This window comes from Spinacia oleracea, chromosome 6 (assembly GCF_020520425.1).
Source record: "Spinacia oleracea cultivar Varoflay chromosome 6, BTI_SOV_V1, whole genome shotgun sequence".
Classification (NCBI taxonomy): Eukaryota; Viridiplantae; Streptophyta; class Magnoliopsida; order Caryophyllales; family Amaranthaceae; genus Spinacia; species Spinacia oleracea.
The window spans coordinates 137842363-137861965 of NC_079492.1; the positions used below are offsets into that span (position 1 = coordinate 137842363).

At 34.6% G+C, this 19603-nt stretch overlaps 2 protein-coding genes and 1 long non-coding RNA gene across 3 annotated transcripts; 2 read left to right on the forward strand and 1 right to left on the reverse strand.

The window, feature by feature from the left end:
• Window positions 1-4309: 4309 nt before the first annotated feature.
• Window positions 4310-7650, forward strand: LOC110794860 (F-box protein SKIP23). Its single transcript, XM_021999823.2, has 4 exons — window positions 4310-5646; window positions 6155-6327; window positions 6780-6862; window positions 6983-7650. The coding sequence occupies exons 1-4, from the start codon at window positions 4406-4408 to the stop codon at window positions 7475-7477; spliced, it is 1992 nt and encodes a 663-aa protein (XP_021855515.1). The 5' UTR covers window positions 4310-4405; the 3' UTR covers window positions 7478-7650.
• Window positions 7651-7994: 344 nt separating this feature from the next.
• Window positions 7995-13656, reverse strand: LOC110794861 (uncharacterized). The gene is made up of 3 exons (XM_021999824.2): window positions 13317-13656; window positions 12569-13023; window positions 7995-8648 (listed from the first exon to the last, which is right to left on the reverse strand). Exons 1-3 carry the CDS (start codon window positions 13479-13481, stop codon window positions 8210-8212), a joined length of 1059 nt encoding a protein of 352 aa, XP_021855516.2. The 5' UTR covers window positions 13482-13656; the 3' UTR covers window positions 7995-8209.
• A 975-nt stretch (window positions 13657-14631) lies between these two features.
• LOC110794892 (uncharacterized) lies at window positions 14632-17237 on the forward strand. The gene is made up of 2 exons (XR_002535150.2): window positions 14632-15154; window positions 17075-17237. It is a non-coding gene; the product is annotated as an uncharacterized lncRNA (long non-coding RNA).
• The last annotated feature ends 2366 nt before the right edge of the window (window positions 17238-19603 follow it).

Below are 19603 nucleotides of genomic sequence, written 5' to 3' on the forward strand. Positions count from 1 at the left end.
TCACTCGACTTCACCCTTATGAACCTAACCTAACCTTGTGGTGGTTACCTTTGTTTTGCCGGTCCCGGTTTTTCATTTTTCTTCGTTTGTTTTGTTTTGTTATAAGGCGTGAAAAAAAAAATCAAAAGATCCACAATGTTTTTCTTTTGCGAAAGGAGAAGGTTATATATGTCGTCCCTAATTAATTATCTGAGGTGGAGAATTGCTCGATTCATCTATCACCCGATTTCTTCACAAGATGCAGTTCGTCCATCCACCATACGTGAGTGAACCCAGTGAAAAGTAATGAACATATTTCTTAAAAAAAACATCTAATAAAATGTATGATAATTACCAACAAAAATTATCTTCTATATTTACTTTCGTTACATATAGTTAATTCTCATCACCATAACTTATAACCAAAATAAAAATTCATATTAACTTAGATAAATACCCATGCTTTTCTAAAAGAAAATGAAAGACTTACCAACATCTACCATATTATGTTTAATAAATAAATAAAAATCATATTTGGGTGATTGACCAGAAAATATAACCTGAATTCGACCTACATCCATCACCCACTTTTCATACATATAATTCGGGATTTCACCAACTATATTATAGCAGATGACCGACTTTATTGGATCATCCACTGGATATTTTCATCCTTATACTCATCCTTTCCCTTCTACTTCGTTTTTTTATCTCTGTAATTTTTCTTATAAGTGAACAGACAAAGGGAAACCATTTGTATTTTTAGTTTCCATGAAAAATCATTTATTCATTTTCTATCGAAAATATTTTACTTCGAAACAAATGAAGTTGGAGTGTGCACGGATGTCAACTAAATTAACTAGCTATTGTAGTTATATTGTGATTTATTTATTCTTTTCCTCTTTGGTGAGGGTGAAGTACATAATATTCTCTCGTATTAAGTGACGTTCGTACCCTTCCCAAATTTTACAAACTCAATTAACAAAGAAGAGAAAAAGAGGTACCCTTCCTAGGGAGCTTCACAAATCACCACTACGACGACACTGAACAACAAAAGAAATATTTAATTAAAACAAAAACAGAGAGTAAATTTGCCAAAGGAAAATGGAATTCATATGAGATTCATAGAAAGAATAGTGGAGAAATAATATATTACTAAAGTCGCAAAGATAATATCACAATTATACCACGCATTTGAAGATATCAATTCACCTTATCAAATACTTCGTAGTTCATACTCCGTAAGTGGTAGTAGAAATCCTCCAATCTTCAAATAATGATTGCAAAAACTGCGAAATTGCAAAACCTTTAACCAACCAAGAAATCTCAAAATCATAGAATTTACCTTTGTAAGAAAACATAAAGAGTCGACCAATGAAAATATGCATACGAAACCCCAATATAAGTGACTTGTTTAGGAATGAGGAACCGGCGAAATGATCAAATAAGTTACTAATTTTTTTGAGGAATTAAATTTGGCAACTAAGAAGTTGAATGGAACGTTTAATTTGGCAATTTGATACAATACTTGGAACGTTTAATTGAACTTTGTAAAATTGGAGGAATGAAGAATGTCATGTAGACCAATTGATCAATGAAAATTAAGTATGAACCATTAATGTGAAGATCAAACTACATTAAGGAAAATAGGGGAGATTGTTAGATCGAGTTATGGTATATCTAGGGTTCTAGTATATTTAGGAAACTAGAGTTGTGTTAGTTTAGGAATCTAATAGAGTTATCTTATAGTTTCCTATATAAACCAATGATGTAACCAAGTTATGATTAAGCCATTCAATCGTATTATCGTCAATCAATATCATTATTGATATTCCTTTGTAGTCTATCATGGCATCAAAGCCAGCGTGACGCAAAGGTCACGGGTTCAAATCTCATCCACCCCTCCTTTCAAAGTGGAATATTTCACGCTAGGTATGAGGAGGCCTATGCTGCATCCACACTTCAAACCCAAAGATCTTTCATGTGAGGGAGCGTGATAGAGTATAAAACTAATCTTGGGGCTTCAACCATCAGCTTAATCTTTTGGTTGAGTTGGTCTTTTGACATGGTATCAGAGCCAACGTGACGCGAAGATCACGGGTTCAAATCTCATCCACCCCTCCTTTCAAAGTGGAATATTTCGCGTTGGGTATGAGGAGGCCTATGATACATCCACACTTCAAGCCCAAAGATCTTTCATGTGAGGGGGCGTGATAGAGTATAAAACTAATTTTGGGGCTTCAACCATCAACTTAAGCTTTTGGTTGAGTTGGTCCTTTGAGAGAGATGAAAGTCTGCTTGTTTTTCAGCTTCATTTACGTGTGTGTTTTATTATTTTAATAATTAGAAGGGAAAGTATTAGAATAAGACACCTGTCACTTGTGAAATTGTGATTATAATTTTTAAATATTATGCATGGACTAGATATGGATTACTTAGCTGGTTGAAATACATGTTGGATGTTGATAAATTAATGGGGTAAGACTGACTTTAGCTTAACTATCCAATGTATATGTATGAACTATGCTTGAAATTAAATGTAATGATTAGTACTTATGTCCGTTGAAGATGAGTAAAATATATATATATTTCTCGTAAATTGTTAAATAGATCCAAGAGTTACATGGTCTATGTGGATGTTAACCTAGTTGCTTGCTCGATCTAAATCACCCAATTCTTGCCACTTTATATGTGAAAGTGAATGACTGGATATTAATTTGAACAAAAAGTTGCCCATCCCAAAATCAAATATTGCTAAAATTATGAATCTATTTCTTATATGTGGAATTGTGGATTACCAACAGACCCAAAAGTTAGTAGACCTAAATTGAGATGACTTGTATTCTAACAAAATGCTACTCACTCAACACATGACACAACTCAAATGAACTTGATCGAATGACCTAATTGTCAACTCATTGGTAACCAATATTAAGATCCAATTTTCAACTATATTAAAGGGGTTTCTATTATATAAAACGGAAATTATTCATATTTAAATAATTCGTCACATCGGTTTCTCGCACCCAATTTAAAATTATGGCGATAATGAGTTGTAGCGTTAATAAAGGCGGGTTTGACATTGGGTGATTGGGATTAATTAATCGCTTCAATTTGAATCGATTCACGAACTATGTGAGTACTCCGTATAATAAATAGCATTTTTAAATTCATTTTCGGTTAATTATGTTTCTTTGTTTTATAAATTAACACCAGTGCAACAAAAAACATACAATTGGTTTTAGCATTTTTTTTTACCCCACTAAACTTTTCAAAAAACGCTTAGATATCTTCGTTAATGTATTATGCGAATTTCGGCATTGTCACTGTTCTGGTTTTATCATATGTTAATGGATGATTTGAATCGAGATTAAGGTGCTTTTTCAGTTCAATTTAGTTCAACTTACTTTGACATATTTCATGCAAAATAAATCTAGATATAACAAATTCTACTATAAAACTTGTGTGCATCTAAGAAATATCACCTTACATGTGTAGAGTGTAGACGTACTTCACAATTACACAGTGCACGTCACTTACCACCAAAGCACGAACAATGCAAAATCATCGAAAAAACAGTTACGGTGTTGGATAAAAACAAGAATAAAAAAAGTATTAAAAACAAATACAATACCGTTACTTCAAAATATTATCATACCCCTATCCAAAATTCGATGGGTAAATATTTCCAATAAAACTTCATATGATTGTCTTAAATTGATATTATACATTTCCTTGTTCACGTATGACAATCCATCTGGCTGCTTTTAATTGATACGATACGATACGTTTCCTTATTCATGTCGGCAACCCACCTATATGTTTTTAATTGATATGATACATTCCCTTATTAACGCCTGACAATGCATAGATGACATATTAAACATGTTTAAATAAACAAATAAATAAATAAAATGGGTAGAAGAGGATAGAAGCAGATAAAGATTCACCCAATTCGAGCTCGATGATTTAGGCATCGTTCTATTCAACTTATTTTGTTTAAACTTATATTATCTGAACATAATTTAACTTATTTAAACTTATTTTATCTAAAAACTTATTTTAACTGCACTTATTTTGTTTAAAATAGTTGAAGAAAATAAAAACTTTTGTAACATGGTTTTAGGGATGTAGAATTGTAGACCACCCATTAGACATTAGACACATAAGGGCTAAGGCTAAATCCAAATGGTTCACCGGGAGGGAAAATTTCAACTTTCACCAAATTCCCTCTAAACCCAAAAAAGTGGCGCCAAAATATAAATTTCGCAAAAACGTTCAAATTTCGCTAAAACGTTCAAATTTCATTTTCACCAAACACTACCCGCGCAAACCATCTTTTTTTTCCCATTAAATCTCGTCCCATCTCTCCAATTTCTCCTTCTTCACCCCAAAAGGCCAAAATTTCTTCAGAAAGAGAGAGAAAATGTCACAAATGCAGCGCAGGAAGGTAGATTGGTCATCACTCCCTGAAGAATTGCTCGAAAAAATCGGACATTGCACAGGTTCGCGCCTCGAACGCCTCCGATTTCGATCAGTTTGCAGGAAATGGCGATCTTCACACTCTTACCCTGTATCACCATACCTCTTATATCCCACCCTCCCTAAAACAATCCCAATTTTCTCTTCCTCCATTTTCCTCGAATCAAATCGCCTCGTTTACCTCGCGGGCAGTGCTCTTTACCTCATCCAACCCCATCAAGATTCCGACCCTAGTATCTCTTCCAAATCTTGGATTGTTTCAATTGAGGAGTTAAACCGCCGTCGTTTTCGGGTTCGTTTTCCCCTTACGAAAAACCACATCAAAGATCTTCCCAACAATTTCCCCAAATCCCTCAATATTTCCAATTTCAGAGCAACCCACATCGGGGAAGGCCTTAAATTGAGCTTCTCTAATGGAAATGAAGATGTCTTCCGATTTGAGGGTTTCCAACCTTGTTGTAATTACCCAACAAAGAGTAAAGTAGTTCTGTTTTACGATGATGATTCTCCCACTGATGATACTTGGTCTGTAATGGTACTTTTGCTTAGCCAAGGTGGGAGTTTGGGTACTTTGAAGTTAGATGGGCAGTGGAATTTCATTGATCGTGGCCCTGGTTTTCATTTCGATGATGTGATAAGCTTGCGGCGAGGCGGGAAGCTTTGCGGTGTTGATCGTGAAGGCACAGCTTATCTCATCGATGGGAGTGAAAACAAGGTAATTGAAACAATGAGTGAGCCTCTTTGCACAATACACACACATTGTTATGCAAGAGTTAGCCGTAAATTATTGGTATTGATTAGTGGTTCGGTGTTCATGGTTGTTAGAAAAGAAAGTACATTCGAGGTTTATGTATTGATGGAAAGTGAACATACATGGATTAAGATGACTGATATTGGAGATTGGATTGTGTTCTTGACTTATGATAATGCCTTTGCTGTTAAGGCTGAGAAAATACCTGGATGTAGGGGGAATTGCATTGTGTTCCCTAAGAACTTATTTGCGCTCCATTCTCGTGAGTTTTGTAAGGATTATAAGCTTTTTGAGGGAGTAAGCAAGTATAGTGAGGTTGGTTTGTTCTATTTGGATGAGGATCATTGTCGTCTCTTAGATACTGAACCGGACTTGTCTGAGTTGTTTTGGCCTCCTCCTTCGTGGCTTTCGCGGGGTTCAGAACCCCAACCATGGTACTAAAACTTCCTCTCTTTGATTTGAGATTCTTACTTGATGTGTGTTTATTATTGAACTGATTTTATTTGCTTTAGCTATATACTTTGAATATGCTTAAATAGCTTGCAATTTATGGGTTTGTGTTTGGGAATTTTTCATTGCTCATTGAAATGATTGTTGTGATAGTTGTTTAACCCTTGAGTTGTGGTTTGAGTGCATAGTCCTGTCCAAAATTTGGTGTATGTATTGGTATGCACAATGTTCACTATACACCCTATTTTTAAATGAACATATAGTTCAAATTTAAAGAACATATAAGTGTAATGTTCCAATTTTAGCTTTACATTGAAATTATTTTCCATGTTCATTAGCTTTTCAATAAATGTTTACCGTGACTAGTGAGTACTGTTCACCTGTGTGTATAATCCAAATTACGAGTCCTTTCTACTTTATAAATTGCTTACTTTAGGGAAAAGGGGCGAAAACTCTTTGATGTTTTTGATTGATCTGTTGTTTCTAAAAAAGGGATTCTGCGGAAGATGAAGACATGGATGATTCATTCAGTGATGTTGGTTCGATGTTGGGATCAGAGGAAGAGTTATCTCCTTCCCTTTTGCAGCATATAGAGGAGGGAATGGGAGCTGTTCAGGGTCATTCTCAATCTGCTAACCAAGGTGAAGGTGACGAATCTCAACAAGGTACTACTTCCAAGTCCTCTTTCTAGTGTGCCAATTTGCCTGCCATACCCCTATCCTTTCTGTTTAAATATTCTTATTTTGAGTCTGGCTAGTTGCGTACCATTTAGGCTCTTTATTGTTCTGACTTGTTTTGAATTATTTCAGACAAAATAAGTTCATAATTTAAGTTAAGAAAAGTTTTATTCATACATTTTCATACACAAATAAGTTTACTTCACCGAAAATAAGTTCAACAAGTTTAGACTAAATAAGATGAATAGAACAAAGTTAATGGTAACTAGCAGTAGGCAAATTATCAACAGTGCCCTTACCCCAAGTCCAACTACATTTGCTTGTTGAGGAGTTTCAAAAACATTTCCCCATTTATTGGACTGTTTATATGCAGAACCTTGCAGATAGTGTGTATCTGAGCTTTATCTTTTGGAGCACTAAACTTTAAGACTTTGTTTCAGAGATTCCTGATGAGAACAACATTGGTTCTGCTCCAGACGAGAACAACAGTGGTTCAGTTCCAGTCAATAGTAGTGAAAATGAGGTGCTTCTCACAGGCATTGGTTCTTACATTGATACACACTATGACACTAAGAATACTTTAACATAATTACAACAACTGTAATTTCACTGATGTCTAATATCCTTGTGTATTTATTTGCAGTCAGCTGAGGATGTTGCATCAGAAGAAACGAGTATATTCGAAGCACTTGAAATTAGGCCTGATTTAATCCCAGTGTTGCAGAAACTATGGGAGAAGTATGGAAATATAATAGAAGAACATGCAGTCTGTAGTAATGGCCTTCTGACATGGGGCTTAGAGTCTCTAGCAAAGATGTTAGTTACTCTCCAAAACAACACGGCCACCTCCTTGAATGAATACCAAGCTGATTACTTGAAATCTACTCTAGTCGACCTCCAATCGATGAATTTCAAATTAGACTGGCTAAGTCCGTATGTTGAAAGAGCTTTAGCCCTTCACAACAACAAGGAACAGGTCGATACTATGATCGAGCTTGAGGCAACAAGATCCAAGCTGCGTGCCGAGTTACATGAGCTAGAAGTTAGATTGAAGGAGATTGTAGGTGAGGAGATTGAGAATGTGATGGCTTCAACACCTTTAATTCTAGAGAATAGTTGTCCACTATTTCTGCTTTAGGGTATTCCCCATCTTTATAGGGTAGGGTTACTTATGTTCACAGTTTATCCCTAGATTGCTTAACTATGAATTTATGATCTACTGCATGTATATAAATCTCCACTTTGTTGGAATGTTGTTTTTACTTCTTTCAATAACTAAATCTAGTCCACTACAATCTAATTTACCAACAAGTCTCCAGTTCTTTGGTTTGGCAACGACCACGAATCCTTAAAACGGCGACACTAAAGTACCGCATACATTGATACACAGCATCAAAGAAAGGAACTGTATTCCTACACAGAAAAAGAAAAGAAACTGTGTTTATCCCTTGGAATAGAGTATCATAATTGAGCTAACTTTACTATTCCTGCAAAATTATTCAACCTTCCAAATTAAAATTATGAACAGAAGGTTCCACCAAAAAGAAAGAAAATTGCACTCCTATGTACGCCAACTTGAAGTTATGCTATGCAGCACCAATGTAGGCAGCACAACTAAACACTTGAAAAATAAAAGACATTTCAGGTCCCTCAAGTTAGAAAAACCAAACACACATGGATTGCAGAGATATACTTATATGACAAGAATAATGGTCACGAGGCTGAACGAGGGAAAATACAATCCCATCGATAATTAAGAATTCCAAAAGCTGTCTAACTTGGGAATGTGCAGTTTCTTTGCAAAAACAAAACAGCAAGATGAAATAAGGCATAGTGGCATACACAAAGTTTAAGCCATGACCACCACCATTCACGAAGATAACAACCGCTTGATACCAGTCTTCTGCTCAGAAGTAAGCCTTGTTGGAAACTTGATGTTAAATTTTATTCTCAAGTTACCTCTTTTGGAAGGTTCTTTGGGGATAGGCATCCCCTCTCCTTTAACCACCTCTTCATACGAAGGGCTAATAACAGAGTTGATGGGTACTGTTATAGTACGTCCATCAAGTGTTGTTACTTGTGCATTAAAACCAGTTAGCGATTCAACTAGGGAGATTTTTTGAGTGATAACAAGATCATTACCATCCCTCTTAAACACGCTGTGAGGCTTCTCATCAACGATGAACACAAGATCTGATGGTATAACACCCCGCTGTTCGTTTCCCTTCTCTGGAAATGTGATTTTTGTACCCTTCTTCCAACCCGGTTTGATCTCAATGGTAAGGATCTCCTCTGTCGTCGATATCCTCCTACAAGAAGAATAACACAATTATTTGACACAAGTATCAAATATCAATAAGCACACAGTTTTCCTCCCATATTTTCTTCCAACTGGTTTCTCTTTAATTTTTATTTGGGAGAGGGGACTAATAGACGCATACAATATCACACTTGGGAATTGGGACGATAAATAATCCACATTGCAAGTTGTGCAAAGCATAGACACTGACAACAACCTTGCAAAATTATCACTTCAGTTCAAGTTAACCACAAAACAATCATGAAACCAGAAACAGATAACCTTTCAGGGCTTCATTAATAAGTAATAACTGTTGCCCTTGAATGCCATGCCCGGGAGAGAAATGCCTTACACTACTAACCAACAAAATAGGAAAAATCAACGAGGCAGTCCGAACTCAAAAGACAAGTAAAACAAGAGAAGCCAGATATTGGTATATTACAGGACACTCAGCTTCCAACCACAGATTTATTTGCTATTTGTCTGCCCTCCACACGATACAGCTTAGAGAAGCTTTTTTCTTTAGTATCTTTGTATACCTAAATACCTATAATTTATGGTTAGTGTTCTACATCAGGCAATCGGTTTCCTCTCACATCATAATAGCAGTACTTGTGGTTTACATTTACCCTTCAAAAAGAAAAGTTTCAACCAAATCTGAACTCTCCAAAAGAAAAGTCACCCACATGGCTACATCATAGGATGGTCACCTATTCCTACAAAGAGGTACCAGAACCTTTCCGTAAAACCTTTTCTGTCATGATCCAATTGTTTCTTCAGCACTTGTCTATCTTTCATTTGAAAAGACATCAAGCAAAAAATATAAATTCAAAAATTAAGTTCAAACATCATACGACTCATTAACAAAAAAATTCACACATCTCATGATTTTAAACCAACATACTCCTTCCATCCATTTCTCTCCTTTTTATTTTTTTTTGCCCATTTTCTATTTTATTTTATCTTCCTACTTTTTGTTCAGGGGAGTTCATATAAAAAAGTCTCTCTTTTCACCTTCATTAGCGTCCTTACCCGAACACATAAATCAACTTATACTATTTACCAATGTCTCTAAACAACTTTTAAAAAGTAAAAAAAAGGACTCATTTCCCACTATTCTCTCATTTCTTTGGTTTATGTTGCTTCAATAAATAGAAAGAAAAAAAAGAAAAAAAAGAAAAAAAAAAGCTGGAAGTATTTACTTTGAATTAAATTTTTTTCCAAGGTAACAATTTATAAAGTCTGCAAAAAAATAAATAAAAAATAAACAGCTAAAAGAGCAAGACCCATACTTGCTAAAATCTCACTTAAAGCTCAATTCATAGGTGTCACAGATATCACCTATGTTTAGTTACCTATACAACTTTAATTTCAAAGAATAAATAAACCCAGGTGACTGGCCTGACTGCTGAGGGCCTGAGGCCTTAACCTGACATAAACTTACAAAAATCCATATATAATTGTAAGGGTGTATAATCACAACTCCTAACGTATAGAAACTAACCATCTTCCAAAAGACAAATGCTCTTCATTATTCAGAATCCTAATAACCTCTCAAATGCAACAAGCTCCTAGATTTCCGTACTCCAAAGGCACTAATATCTACTCCCTCCGTTTCTTTTTATTTGTTACATATTCCTTTTAGGGTGTTTCCCAATGTTTGTTACGCGGAAGAATCTTTCCTTTTATAAACTTATTATACTATCATTTATTATGCCATCTTTTAATTTTAATTGGTTCAATTTTTTCAACACATTAAATTTCTTTACAATTTCCCAAGTATGTTAAGTTAGCAATCTTTGTGCTTCTCCATTATTGGTTCATTTTGATAAATAAAAAAAATTTATTGGTTGTTGTAATGATTAGTGGATTGAGGTTTAACTTGGGTTTATTTTTTTAATAAAAAAGAAAAAGAATCTTTATTTTACGTTAATAAACGTGCAAAAGCCCAAACGTAACAAACAAAAAGAAACGGAGGGAGTAATTAACATCTTCTCTTGAATTTCTCACTCATATTTTGCTTCAAAGCATAAAGATTTAGAAAGATATTGATCAATGAGAGACCAAAAAGTACCTTATAAAATACACATAGGTCAAAGGACAATCAATATGTAGTGCACCTATAAGTTGCTCAAGATTAAGGACTTTGAGAATGAGAATATATTTCCATTCTGGAGTAATTTTCTATAAGTACATGCATTGCCATACAAATAAACAGAAAATATTAGCCTGACACACCCATCAGTAATAAAAACAAAGACACATACTTCAACAATCCAATAGGACACGAACCTTCACATCAATGCTAAGAACAAAAGAGTATGAAGCCATGGAACAGAAAGTGCTTCACACATTACTATGTTGTTGGGCTAACTCTTAAACCGAGTTTTCTATCCCTTGTATCAAAATATATTATCTATTATCAAGGCACCCCTGTGTGAATAAAAAACTGATGTCTTTGACAGATAGCTTGAGCTTAGGTTGACTTCTACATCAACATGAGTATTAATTGACCCATCAAATAAATTTTGTCCCCTACCTTGATGAATGTTATGTCGTCAGTTGGCAGGGTTTCAATAAAGGAAATGCTGTAAAAAGAAGATGACAATAACTCATGGAGGTAGTTCACAACTGCCACGAGAGTTTTTATGGTCCATAATTCCCCCAATCAAATACTTCCTAACTTAAAGAACAGGGAGAAAAGTCTTTCTTACCCGACGAAAAATTAACCACTGTCCAAGGGAGAAATATAAGAGAGATTCAAAGTCTTTTAAGACGAATCACTAGACTGGTTCCTAATGAGCAGGCGGCCCAATGTTTCATGGAACATGGGACGGAGGGAACGAGGGGCTGGAACGCGGAAAGCTTCCTTAGAACGATGGACTCTTTTTTATATATTATTATTTTCAAATATATCATACTTATTTACATTTTTAGGTGAATTATGTACTTATATCAAAGTAAACGTGTTTTTTATAGTAGTCAGTAGACTCAGTAGGGATGGAACCTTGCTGAGGTAAAACCCTAGCATAACAACAGCAAGCGACATAAAAGAAAGAGGCAAAAGAAAAAATAGGTTAACAGCTTTTGAGTTTTGATTCATCCCCGTCAAGCCAACTCCATGATTTCTGAAGCCATTGATTGATGAGATCTCTCTCTCTTTCTTTTCCTCCCTCTTTATCTATCCTTATTCACGAGGTTCTCAGATCTACAATTGGGTTCGCCAACTTTGCCGAACCGGGTCACGACCCGCAAGTGTACACGGGATGTCCAAACCCAGGTTGCAGAACGTGGGACTGTTTCCTGTTCCGTGCAACAGTGAGCAGGCCTCTAATTCTTATTAAATCCTTCTTGTTGTCCGACTTGTCCCCTCCTATTTCCTTGTAATGATGATTTACTCATCTACTAATTAGACGATGTTATACTTTGGTTCAATTTACTGAATACCCCAAGGAAAAACTACAGTAGTATTAGTTTTCAACTTAACTCTGGTAACTCTGTATCAGCATTGATATGATACTTACTAAATTAAGTGCACATATAATTAAGCAAGCAACTTTCAAATAACGTATCACAATGATTTGATATGTACATTACACAAGCATATCAAATAGTTGTAAGTCTAATACTCATTAGCAACTGTGAAAATAGGAACTAAACAGCACTAGTGGTTAGTAGTAAGCTAGTAATCACTGGCAGTTTGGCATTGTTCAAACTTACTCTAAAGCAAAACCTCAGCACAAACAATGTACACTCACAAATAGAATTGCACGTTGAGGACGCTAGCAGATTAAAGTGTGATCACAAATTCACAGACCAAGAAATCAAACACAAACCAAAACAGTCGCAACACCCAACTCAACATAAACAAATAATAAGCAAGCAATCTAGATAATCAAATTAACAAATAGTAAGAAGGCAAACATTTACCCTGAATAATCGGGAGTATCCTTCGAAACCTTCATCTTCTTGGTAGTGCCCTTATACAAATCCTCTAAGCTACACTGCAATGTGCGCTCAATAGGAGGCGCTTTTCGCGGCATGGAGGGCATGCTCGAGGCTTCACCGACACCACCAGCACCTCGATTAAACTGAGAAAATATATCTTCAAAACCACCTCTCCCAAATGCAGATGAACCCCCAACACCACCACGAGATCCTCCCATATCTCCCATACCAAAAGGGCTCGAAAATCCGAAAAACTCGGAGAAAATATCGTCAGGGCTTCGAGTATTGAACCGAAACGATGTGTATCCACTTCCCCCATCAGAACCACCAGGAAAACCACCCGGAAAACCACCAGATCCTGGCGGTGGCACATTCCCTTTCAACCCCTCCTCCCCATATTGATCGTACACTGCTCGCTTCTGTGGGTCGCTCAAAACCTAATTTCAACACACACAAACACCGACAAAAATCAAGATTTGCGATTAACCTTAATAAATTGAGAATGGGAATTGATAACATAATTGAGAAAAATATGTCATAAGCTAATTTCAATACACAAACAAAAATTTGATTCGCGATTAACCCTAATAAATTGAGAATGATAACATAATTGAGAAAATTATGTCATAAACTAATTTCAACGCACACAAACACAAAACAAAATTCGCGATTAACCCTAATAAATTAAGAATGGGAATTAATTGAATTGATAAAAGGTTGGGAGAATCACATCATAAGCTTCGGAGATTTGCTTGAATTTGGCTTCAGCATCTTTCTTATTATTAGGGTTTTTGTCGGGGTGCCATTTCATAGCTAATTTACGGTAAGCTTTCTTGAGATCATCGTCTTTAGCGCTTCTATCAACTTGAAGAATTTTGTAGTAATCAACAGCCATGGCTGATGCTTTTCTCAATCAAATCTAACTCCTTTATTCGGAAATTCCTTCTCAGATTATAAGATCTTTTGGGTGAATTTTTTTGGGAAGTGAGAAGGTTTGAAGGAGGTGATTATCGAAGAGTGAGAGGAGACGATGATATGGGCCGGTGGACAAAACTATTGTACTCTTTTACTCACGTGAGTTTGGAATATGTGACCTTGTGAAAATTTGAAGTCATGGTCACTTTATCCCCTCTCTTTTTTTAACCCATTATTTCCAGACTCGCCTCATACTCAACTAAACTCCTAAAAACAAATTAAATAGGATAAAAAATAACGTGATAATTTGATTTAGTTGGTGAAAAAGATTCAAGAATTGTTGTAGTCTTTTACCATATTATGCCAAGACTTAAACTCGAGACTCACCTCGAAACTCACTTTAAGACTATGGATAAACTCACCCTTAGTCTCAACTATGTGCAGTATTTTTAAAGTAAAAAGTTACTCTTAGTACATACTCCTCTCATATTTTATTAAGTCATACACTTTAAGAGACACGGAGTTTTATGAAGGTGAGTTGATTTTATTAAAATTAAATGAGGTGGAAGTGGGTTGTGGTGGTAAGAGGTTACTCCGTATTATATAATGTAAGAAGTTGATATGGATTGAATTATTTATTGTGGAAAAAGATGATGCATGTAAGTGTTGACCATTAAAGGGAAAGAAATATTAATATAATTGTGAGTGAGGAACATGACATACCAAAAATAGAAAGTGTTTCACTTATTAAAATACAACAGAATAAGGAAAATGCAATCCCCGTAAATTTATAAATTTTATTAATATTTTTAACGTATAATTAATTATATTTAAATAAAAATTTGTGAATTTTAGAAATAAATAAATAAATAAATATATACATATATTTAATGTATATTTATTTTTATTTAAATACATTTTAAATATTTTAATGATTTATGAAATCAAACATTTTTAGAATTAATTTGAAAACGATTTGAAACATAGAAACACTTCGATTTTAGAAAAGTATTTTTAATCGGGTTTGGACTCGAACACTTTTAAAATTGAAAAAGGAATCTAAATCCTAGCCCAACTACTAAAGCCCACAAAGTAAACAAAACTACCTAAATCCAAAATTTACCCACAACTAATTCTCTCTCCTCCCTATACTCAAACCCACAAGAAATAACTTACATCATATTTTCCACTCTTCTGTTCACGTGAAAAACTCAAACCCTCCTCTTTGCCTTTTTTTCGCACATCACCACCACAACCGCCGCAGCGTCGCCGGCCAGTTCCTCCGCGGCGCCGCCCTACCACCAGCGAGCCTCACCCTTCTTTCACCCTCTCGTTCTTCCTTTCTATTTTCTCCCCTTTTGCTTGCTGCTTGGCTTGCTTCTCTTGACAACCACCACAGTACCACCTCACAGCCGCCCTTGTCGCGCAGCGCCGCCGAGCCGCGGCCAACCTCCCTCATTTCTCCTCCCACACGCAGAATCAATCCTCCTCTTCGTTGCTTTCTTGCTCCACATGCACCACCATTAGCACGAGTCGCAGCCACCCAGCGACCACCGGTGCACCACCTGATTGTCGCCAGCCACCGCGCCGCCCAGTCCTTGCTGCCGCACTTGCACCACCGTCGGCCATCACTCCCTCTTCTCTTCTCTTTTGGTTATTTCTTCCCCTTCAATTTATTTAAATTACTATTTATGTTTTAATAAATTAATTAAGATTTTCATGATTTAAATTACTTCCTATGGTTGACTTTAAGTCATTTAACCATTACTTTGACTCTTAATATATCAAATTGTATGCAAGTAAAAATTATAAAAAAAAAAATTAATATTTAGAAAATATATATTGATATGAATCTAACAAGACCTCACAAGAATAAAATTTCCTTACGTACAAATCACAAAAAATGATCAAAGTCGTAGTGTGAATAGTGTAAAAAACAAATGGTGCGATATTTCCGGAACGAAGGAAGTATTAGTTTTGATGATGTATATTTAGAATTCAGATTAGATGTTGATATTATAAACTAGTTTATTTTCAGATTTGCTAATCATGTTTAAGTTAGGGTTTTAATTATGTTTATTAATTTAATTCATGTTTTCTTAAATTAAATTTATAGTTTTATGGTTTAATTATAATTTTCAGATTATATGTTTTATATAATTAAGTTGTTAACTTCCAGATTCTATATTTTGATTAAAATTACGGTTTTAAATTATTAAAGTGTGCATTTTTTAGGTTTTAATAGTTTTAAATCATGGTAGGATGACTATAAACTATTACAATTATTGTTTTTATGTTTCTAAGCATGCTAATTAAGTTTTGGAGAAGTTTTAAACGAGTTTATATTGCTGGAAATTTAAAGTATGATGTTTTGAAGAGTTTTCAACGAATTTCAATTATTTCAATAATTATTATGCTAGGAGATTAAATATCTAAGTTTCGATATAGGGGAAGGTTCTAAATATGTTTAGGATGTATTTAGAATGCTTGATTATGGATGTGAATTATTAGAAGTTGATTAAGAATATTTATTGGTTGTTTTAGGCGGAGAATTCTCTGTGGACAATTTTAAGATCGTTAAAGTGACCTATTAATTTGTTAACATTGTGTGTTTGTGGATGTGTGCTATTGTTGAATGTATCTATGAAGTGGTTTATGTTGATATTTCATGTTCAATGTCGTTGAATGAATGCGTTGAGCATAGAACTTTATTATAAGAATTATAACATGTTAGCATGGATGTTTGATGCAAGCATGTCAGTTGGGAACTTTATATTATTTTATATATATTGGTTTAGATCGATTGATTGTTGTTCCCTTTTAGCATTTCACTACTTTATGAGGGTCGAGGACCTTGTTTAGTAAGTTGATACTTTACACCTATATAAAGGTGGTTAACCATTGTTAAAGGAAAGGTTGAATTAATTGGAATTAATTCTTGATTGACAGCTTTGTGATCACTTATTTAATTCCAAGATAAAAACAGTTGTGAATACTTGTTGATTATATGATTTATGTGATTGACGAGTCATAACAAAGTATTAATTGGTAAATCATGTAAAGTGAAACTAAGTAGCAATAACTTTAGATTGTGCACGTTTAAAGTGACGGACAATCAGGAGTTGAGGTCATGGGTCGCCTATGGCTTTTTCTGGGGCCGGATTGATCATCAGTTCTATTTTATTCAAAAGTTCCTCGATATTGCAGGTCATTTGGGTTACGGAGTCGCTCCCGTACCTCGTCTTCCTTAGTGAAGGATTCTAGTAGACAACTCGGTCCATTGACTTGACTATTTCAATTAAAAATAATATTAATGATATAAAAATCTAGTCTACTCTAGTCAAATGTGGTTTTCAAGTTAATATGTTTTGGTTGTCCTTACTTATGTTTATTAGTCATGTTAGGATTGTTTGTTTATTAGTATCATGTTAATATTGTTCGTTTAATAGAATCATGTCAGAATTAGTATTGATTTAGTTTGTAGTACTCAGCTTTGCTGATTATAGCTTTGTTTGTGTGTGTTGATCATGGCTATGCCTTATTGATCCTGTGATGGCCCATTTTGGTGAACAGTCTCCAAGGATCAATAAGCGTTGTCCATCTACAGGTTCGAAGATGATGCATCATTGGGTTCGGGATTGGAGAGCTTGTAGTTTAGTTGTAATTTTCTAAGTTGGATTTGGTTTGGTTTAAACGGACTTTAAACTTGTTGAATTAGTTCGCTGACTTTGCTTTTCGTGGTTTGATTTTTGGAGTTAATTCCGTAGTTGACTATTTATAAATTTAAAGTTAGTTTTATGTTTTCCGCTGCAAAATTCTGAATAAGTCGATACGTTTTCACACGGGCGATAATGCTTTGATAATTCTCTACGTTTTATATTAAAAGGTATTCTAGAAAAGAGAGAATTGTCGGGGTGTTACAGAAAATGTACCACTTTGTTGTGTAATAAAGAAGAAGTTAGAGAGAACAATTGTGTGAATTATTTCATAAACAATGGGGTATTTATATATACACTAGAATATGATTTGCTTGGAGAATAGTAACCCTAAGATCTAGAATATTTCGGAAATAATATTAGGAGTATAATGGGCATTCGCACAACATTTCATAACACTCCTATTTGGATGCCCATTATTGAAGATTATGTCGTGTTAAAACCCCGTGGGATATAAAAAACTAGTGAAAGAAAAAGAGTACATAAAGTTGACCCAAAAACTCTTCTTATTTCCAAAAGATCATTTTTGGGTGATTTTTTTTGGAAATTGAGAAGGTTATGCCTTTAGTTCATAAAGTTCTCCACAAACTCTTCTTATTTAATTTTCATGATCCACAACATGTACATTATTAAATCAACATTATATATTTGTTTCACAACTATTAGCCCAATAGTGTAGAAATTTCCTCTTATTGATTTTTCATAAAGTTGCAAATTCACCTTACCATTGTTTGGATGCATATTCATATACGACATCATAATAGTTTTGAAACTTGTGTATGCAACATGAAATTATAACGGGATAAATCAAAATCATACCATGATAAACCATAAAACTAACTAAATGTATGATGAAGGATGCATTTACCTAATAATTACTCATGTATAAAGATTCTAAACGCAAAACATTGTACATTGTGGATTTAAATCCATATCTTGTTGGACTTCAGGTCCATGAGCTAATTTAGATCATAACGATTATGTCGACATCAAAGTAGACATAGGTTTCCGATCCGTTTCTCAAGTCCATTACTTTTAGCATATGCATATCGGTTCCATCATATACCGGTATCATCAAGTATTATTTTAATATATATATATACTTTGCATGTTATTCATCAATGATACCTAAATACATCACCAATTGGTACCATTATATTTATTTCGTAGACCGTCTATTATAAATTCAGATACCTATACCACTTTGAGGGTATTTCATACACTTTAGATTTTCTTCTTTACTAGAATATTATCAACTACGCTCTCTTGCCCCTTCATATATAACACATGTCACTATAATGAAACCATATCTACAATCTACACTTGGGCGTAGAAACTCACAAAATATTGGCAAGATACATAAATCTAAATGTACAATTCATGACATCACTATGACCAATATATATCTTTTATATACCTCTCAATAGGTCATAACATAATATAATCAAATAATAGTGATTTGTGTTCAAATTTCGTTTGATAACATAAAGTTGGCATGTAACTTACTAATACGGGGATCGATTTTTCCTAACTTACATTTTTACCAACTTATTCCAATTCTTCTCTCCCTTAAGCTGGGAAAATATATAGGAGCATCAAATTATTCACCAACTTATAATGCACTTTTCACATGTATTTTGATAGATTCTTCATACTTTATTTATTTTTTGTTCTTCCAAGATCATCACTATCAATGGGGAGTACATGTATTGTGCAGTTATTTTCTTCTTTTTATTTTCTTGTGTGCTGATATATGATTGCCCTAATCAGGAAATTTATATACGCACATGGATTATAAAGCGCTTGATGTAGTTAATTAAATTTTCTTAGTGAACTTCAAGTTATTGCTTATTACTCCATATGATTCCAATTACTAATATTTCTAAGAAAATTCTCTCTTCCCTTCACAAAAAGATCATTAGGAGCATCCCAATTACTAATGAAAAAGTTCGTAAATTCAAGGTGTTCCAACCACACCTCTTTACAACGAAAAGGAAAGGAAGACATATAAGGATTATCTAATGCAACAAGTAAAGACGAATGATCAGAAAAGGTTATGGGCAAGTGCAATACCTTTGTACGAGGGAAGTTTGTAACCACTTCACATTAGCTAGCGCCCTATCCAATCTCTCACGAATCATGGCAGCACCTTCTCTTGCGTTTTCCCAAGTAAACAGATTACCAGAAAAGCCCAAATCTACTAAACCAACTTCATCACGAAAATTGTTGAAATCTTAACATTGCGAGGATCTAAAAGCTCGAATTCTTGACTTTTCAAACTGAGAAGTGACTTCATTCAGATCCTCAACAAGCAACCAAGAAGAGGAGGCAAGGGAAAGATCAGCTTGCACCTCCAAACCTGATGACGTTGCATCCTTACTTGGAG

Coding starts and splice junctions, on each gene's coding strand:
- LOC110794860 (XM_021999823.2), top strand. CDS start 4,406: ATGTCACAAATGCAGCGCAGGAAGGTAGATTGGTCATCACTCCCTGAA. Junction 6,328..6,779: donor AGGTGACGAATCTCAACAAG/GTACTACTTCCA, acceptor ACTTTGTTTCAG/AGATTCCTGATGAGAACAAC. Junction 6,863..6,982: donor TCAATAGTAGTGAAAATGAG/GTGCTTCTCACA, acceptor ATTTATTTGCAG/TCAGCTGAGGATGTTGCATC.
- LOC110794861 (XM_021999824.2), bottom strand. CDS start 13,481: ATGGCTGTTGATTACTACAAAATTCTTCAAGTTGATAGAAGCGCTAAA. Junction 13,024..13,316: donor AAATCTCCGAAGCTTATGAT/GTGATTCTCCCA, acceptor TGTTGAAATTAG/GTTTTGAGCGACCCACAGAA. Junction 8,649..12,568: donor GATACTCCCGATTATTCAGG/GTAAATGTTTGC, acceptor TTCTTCTTGTAG/GAGGATATCGACGACAGAGG.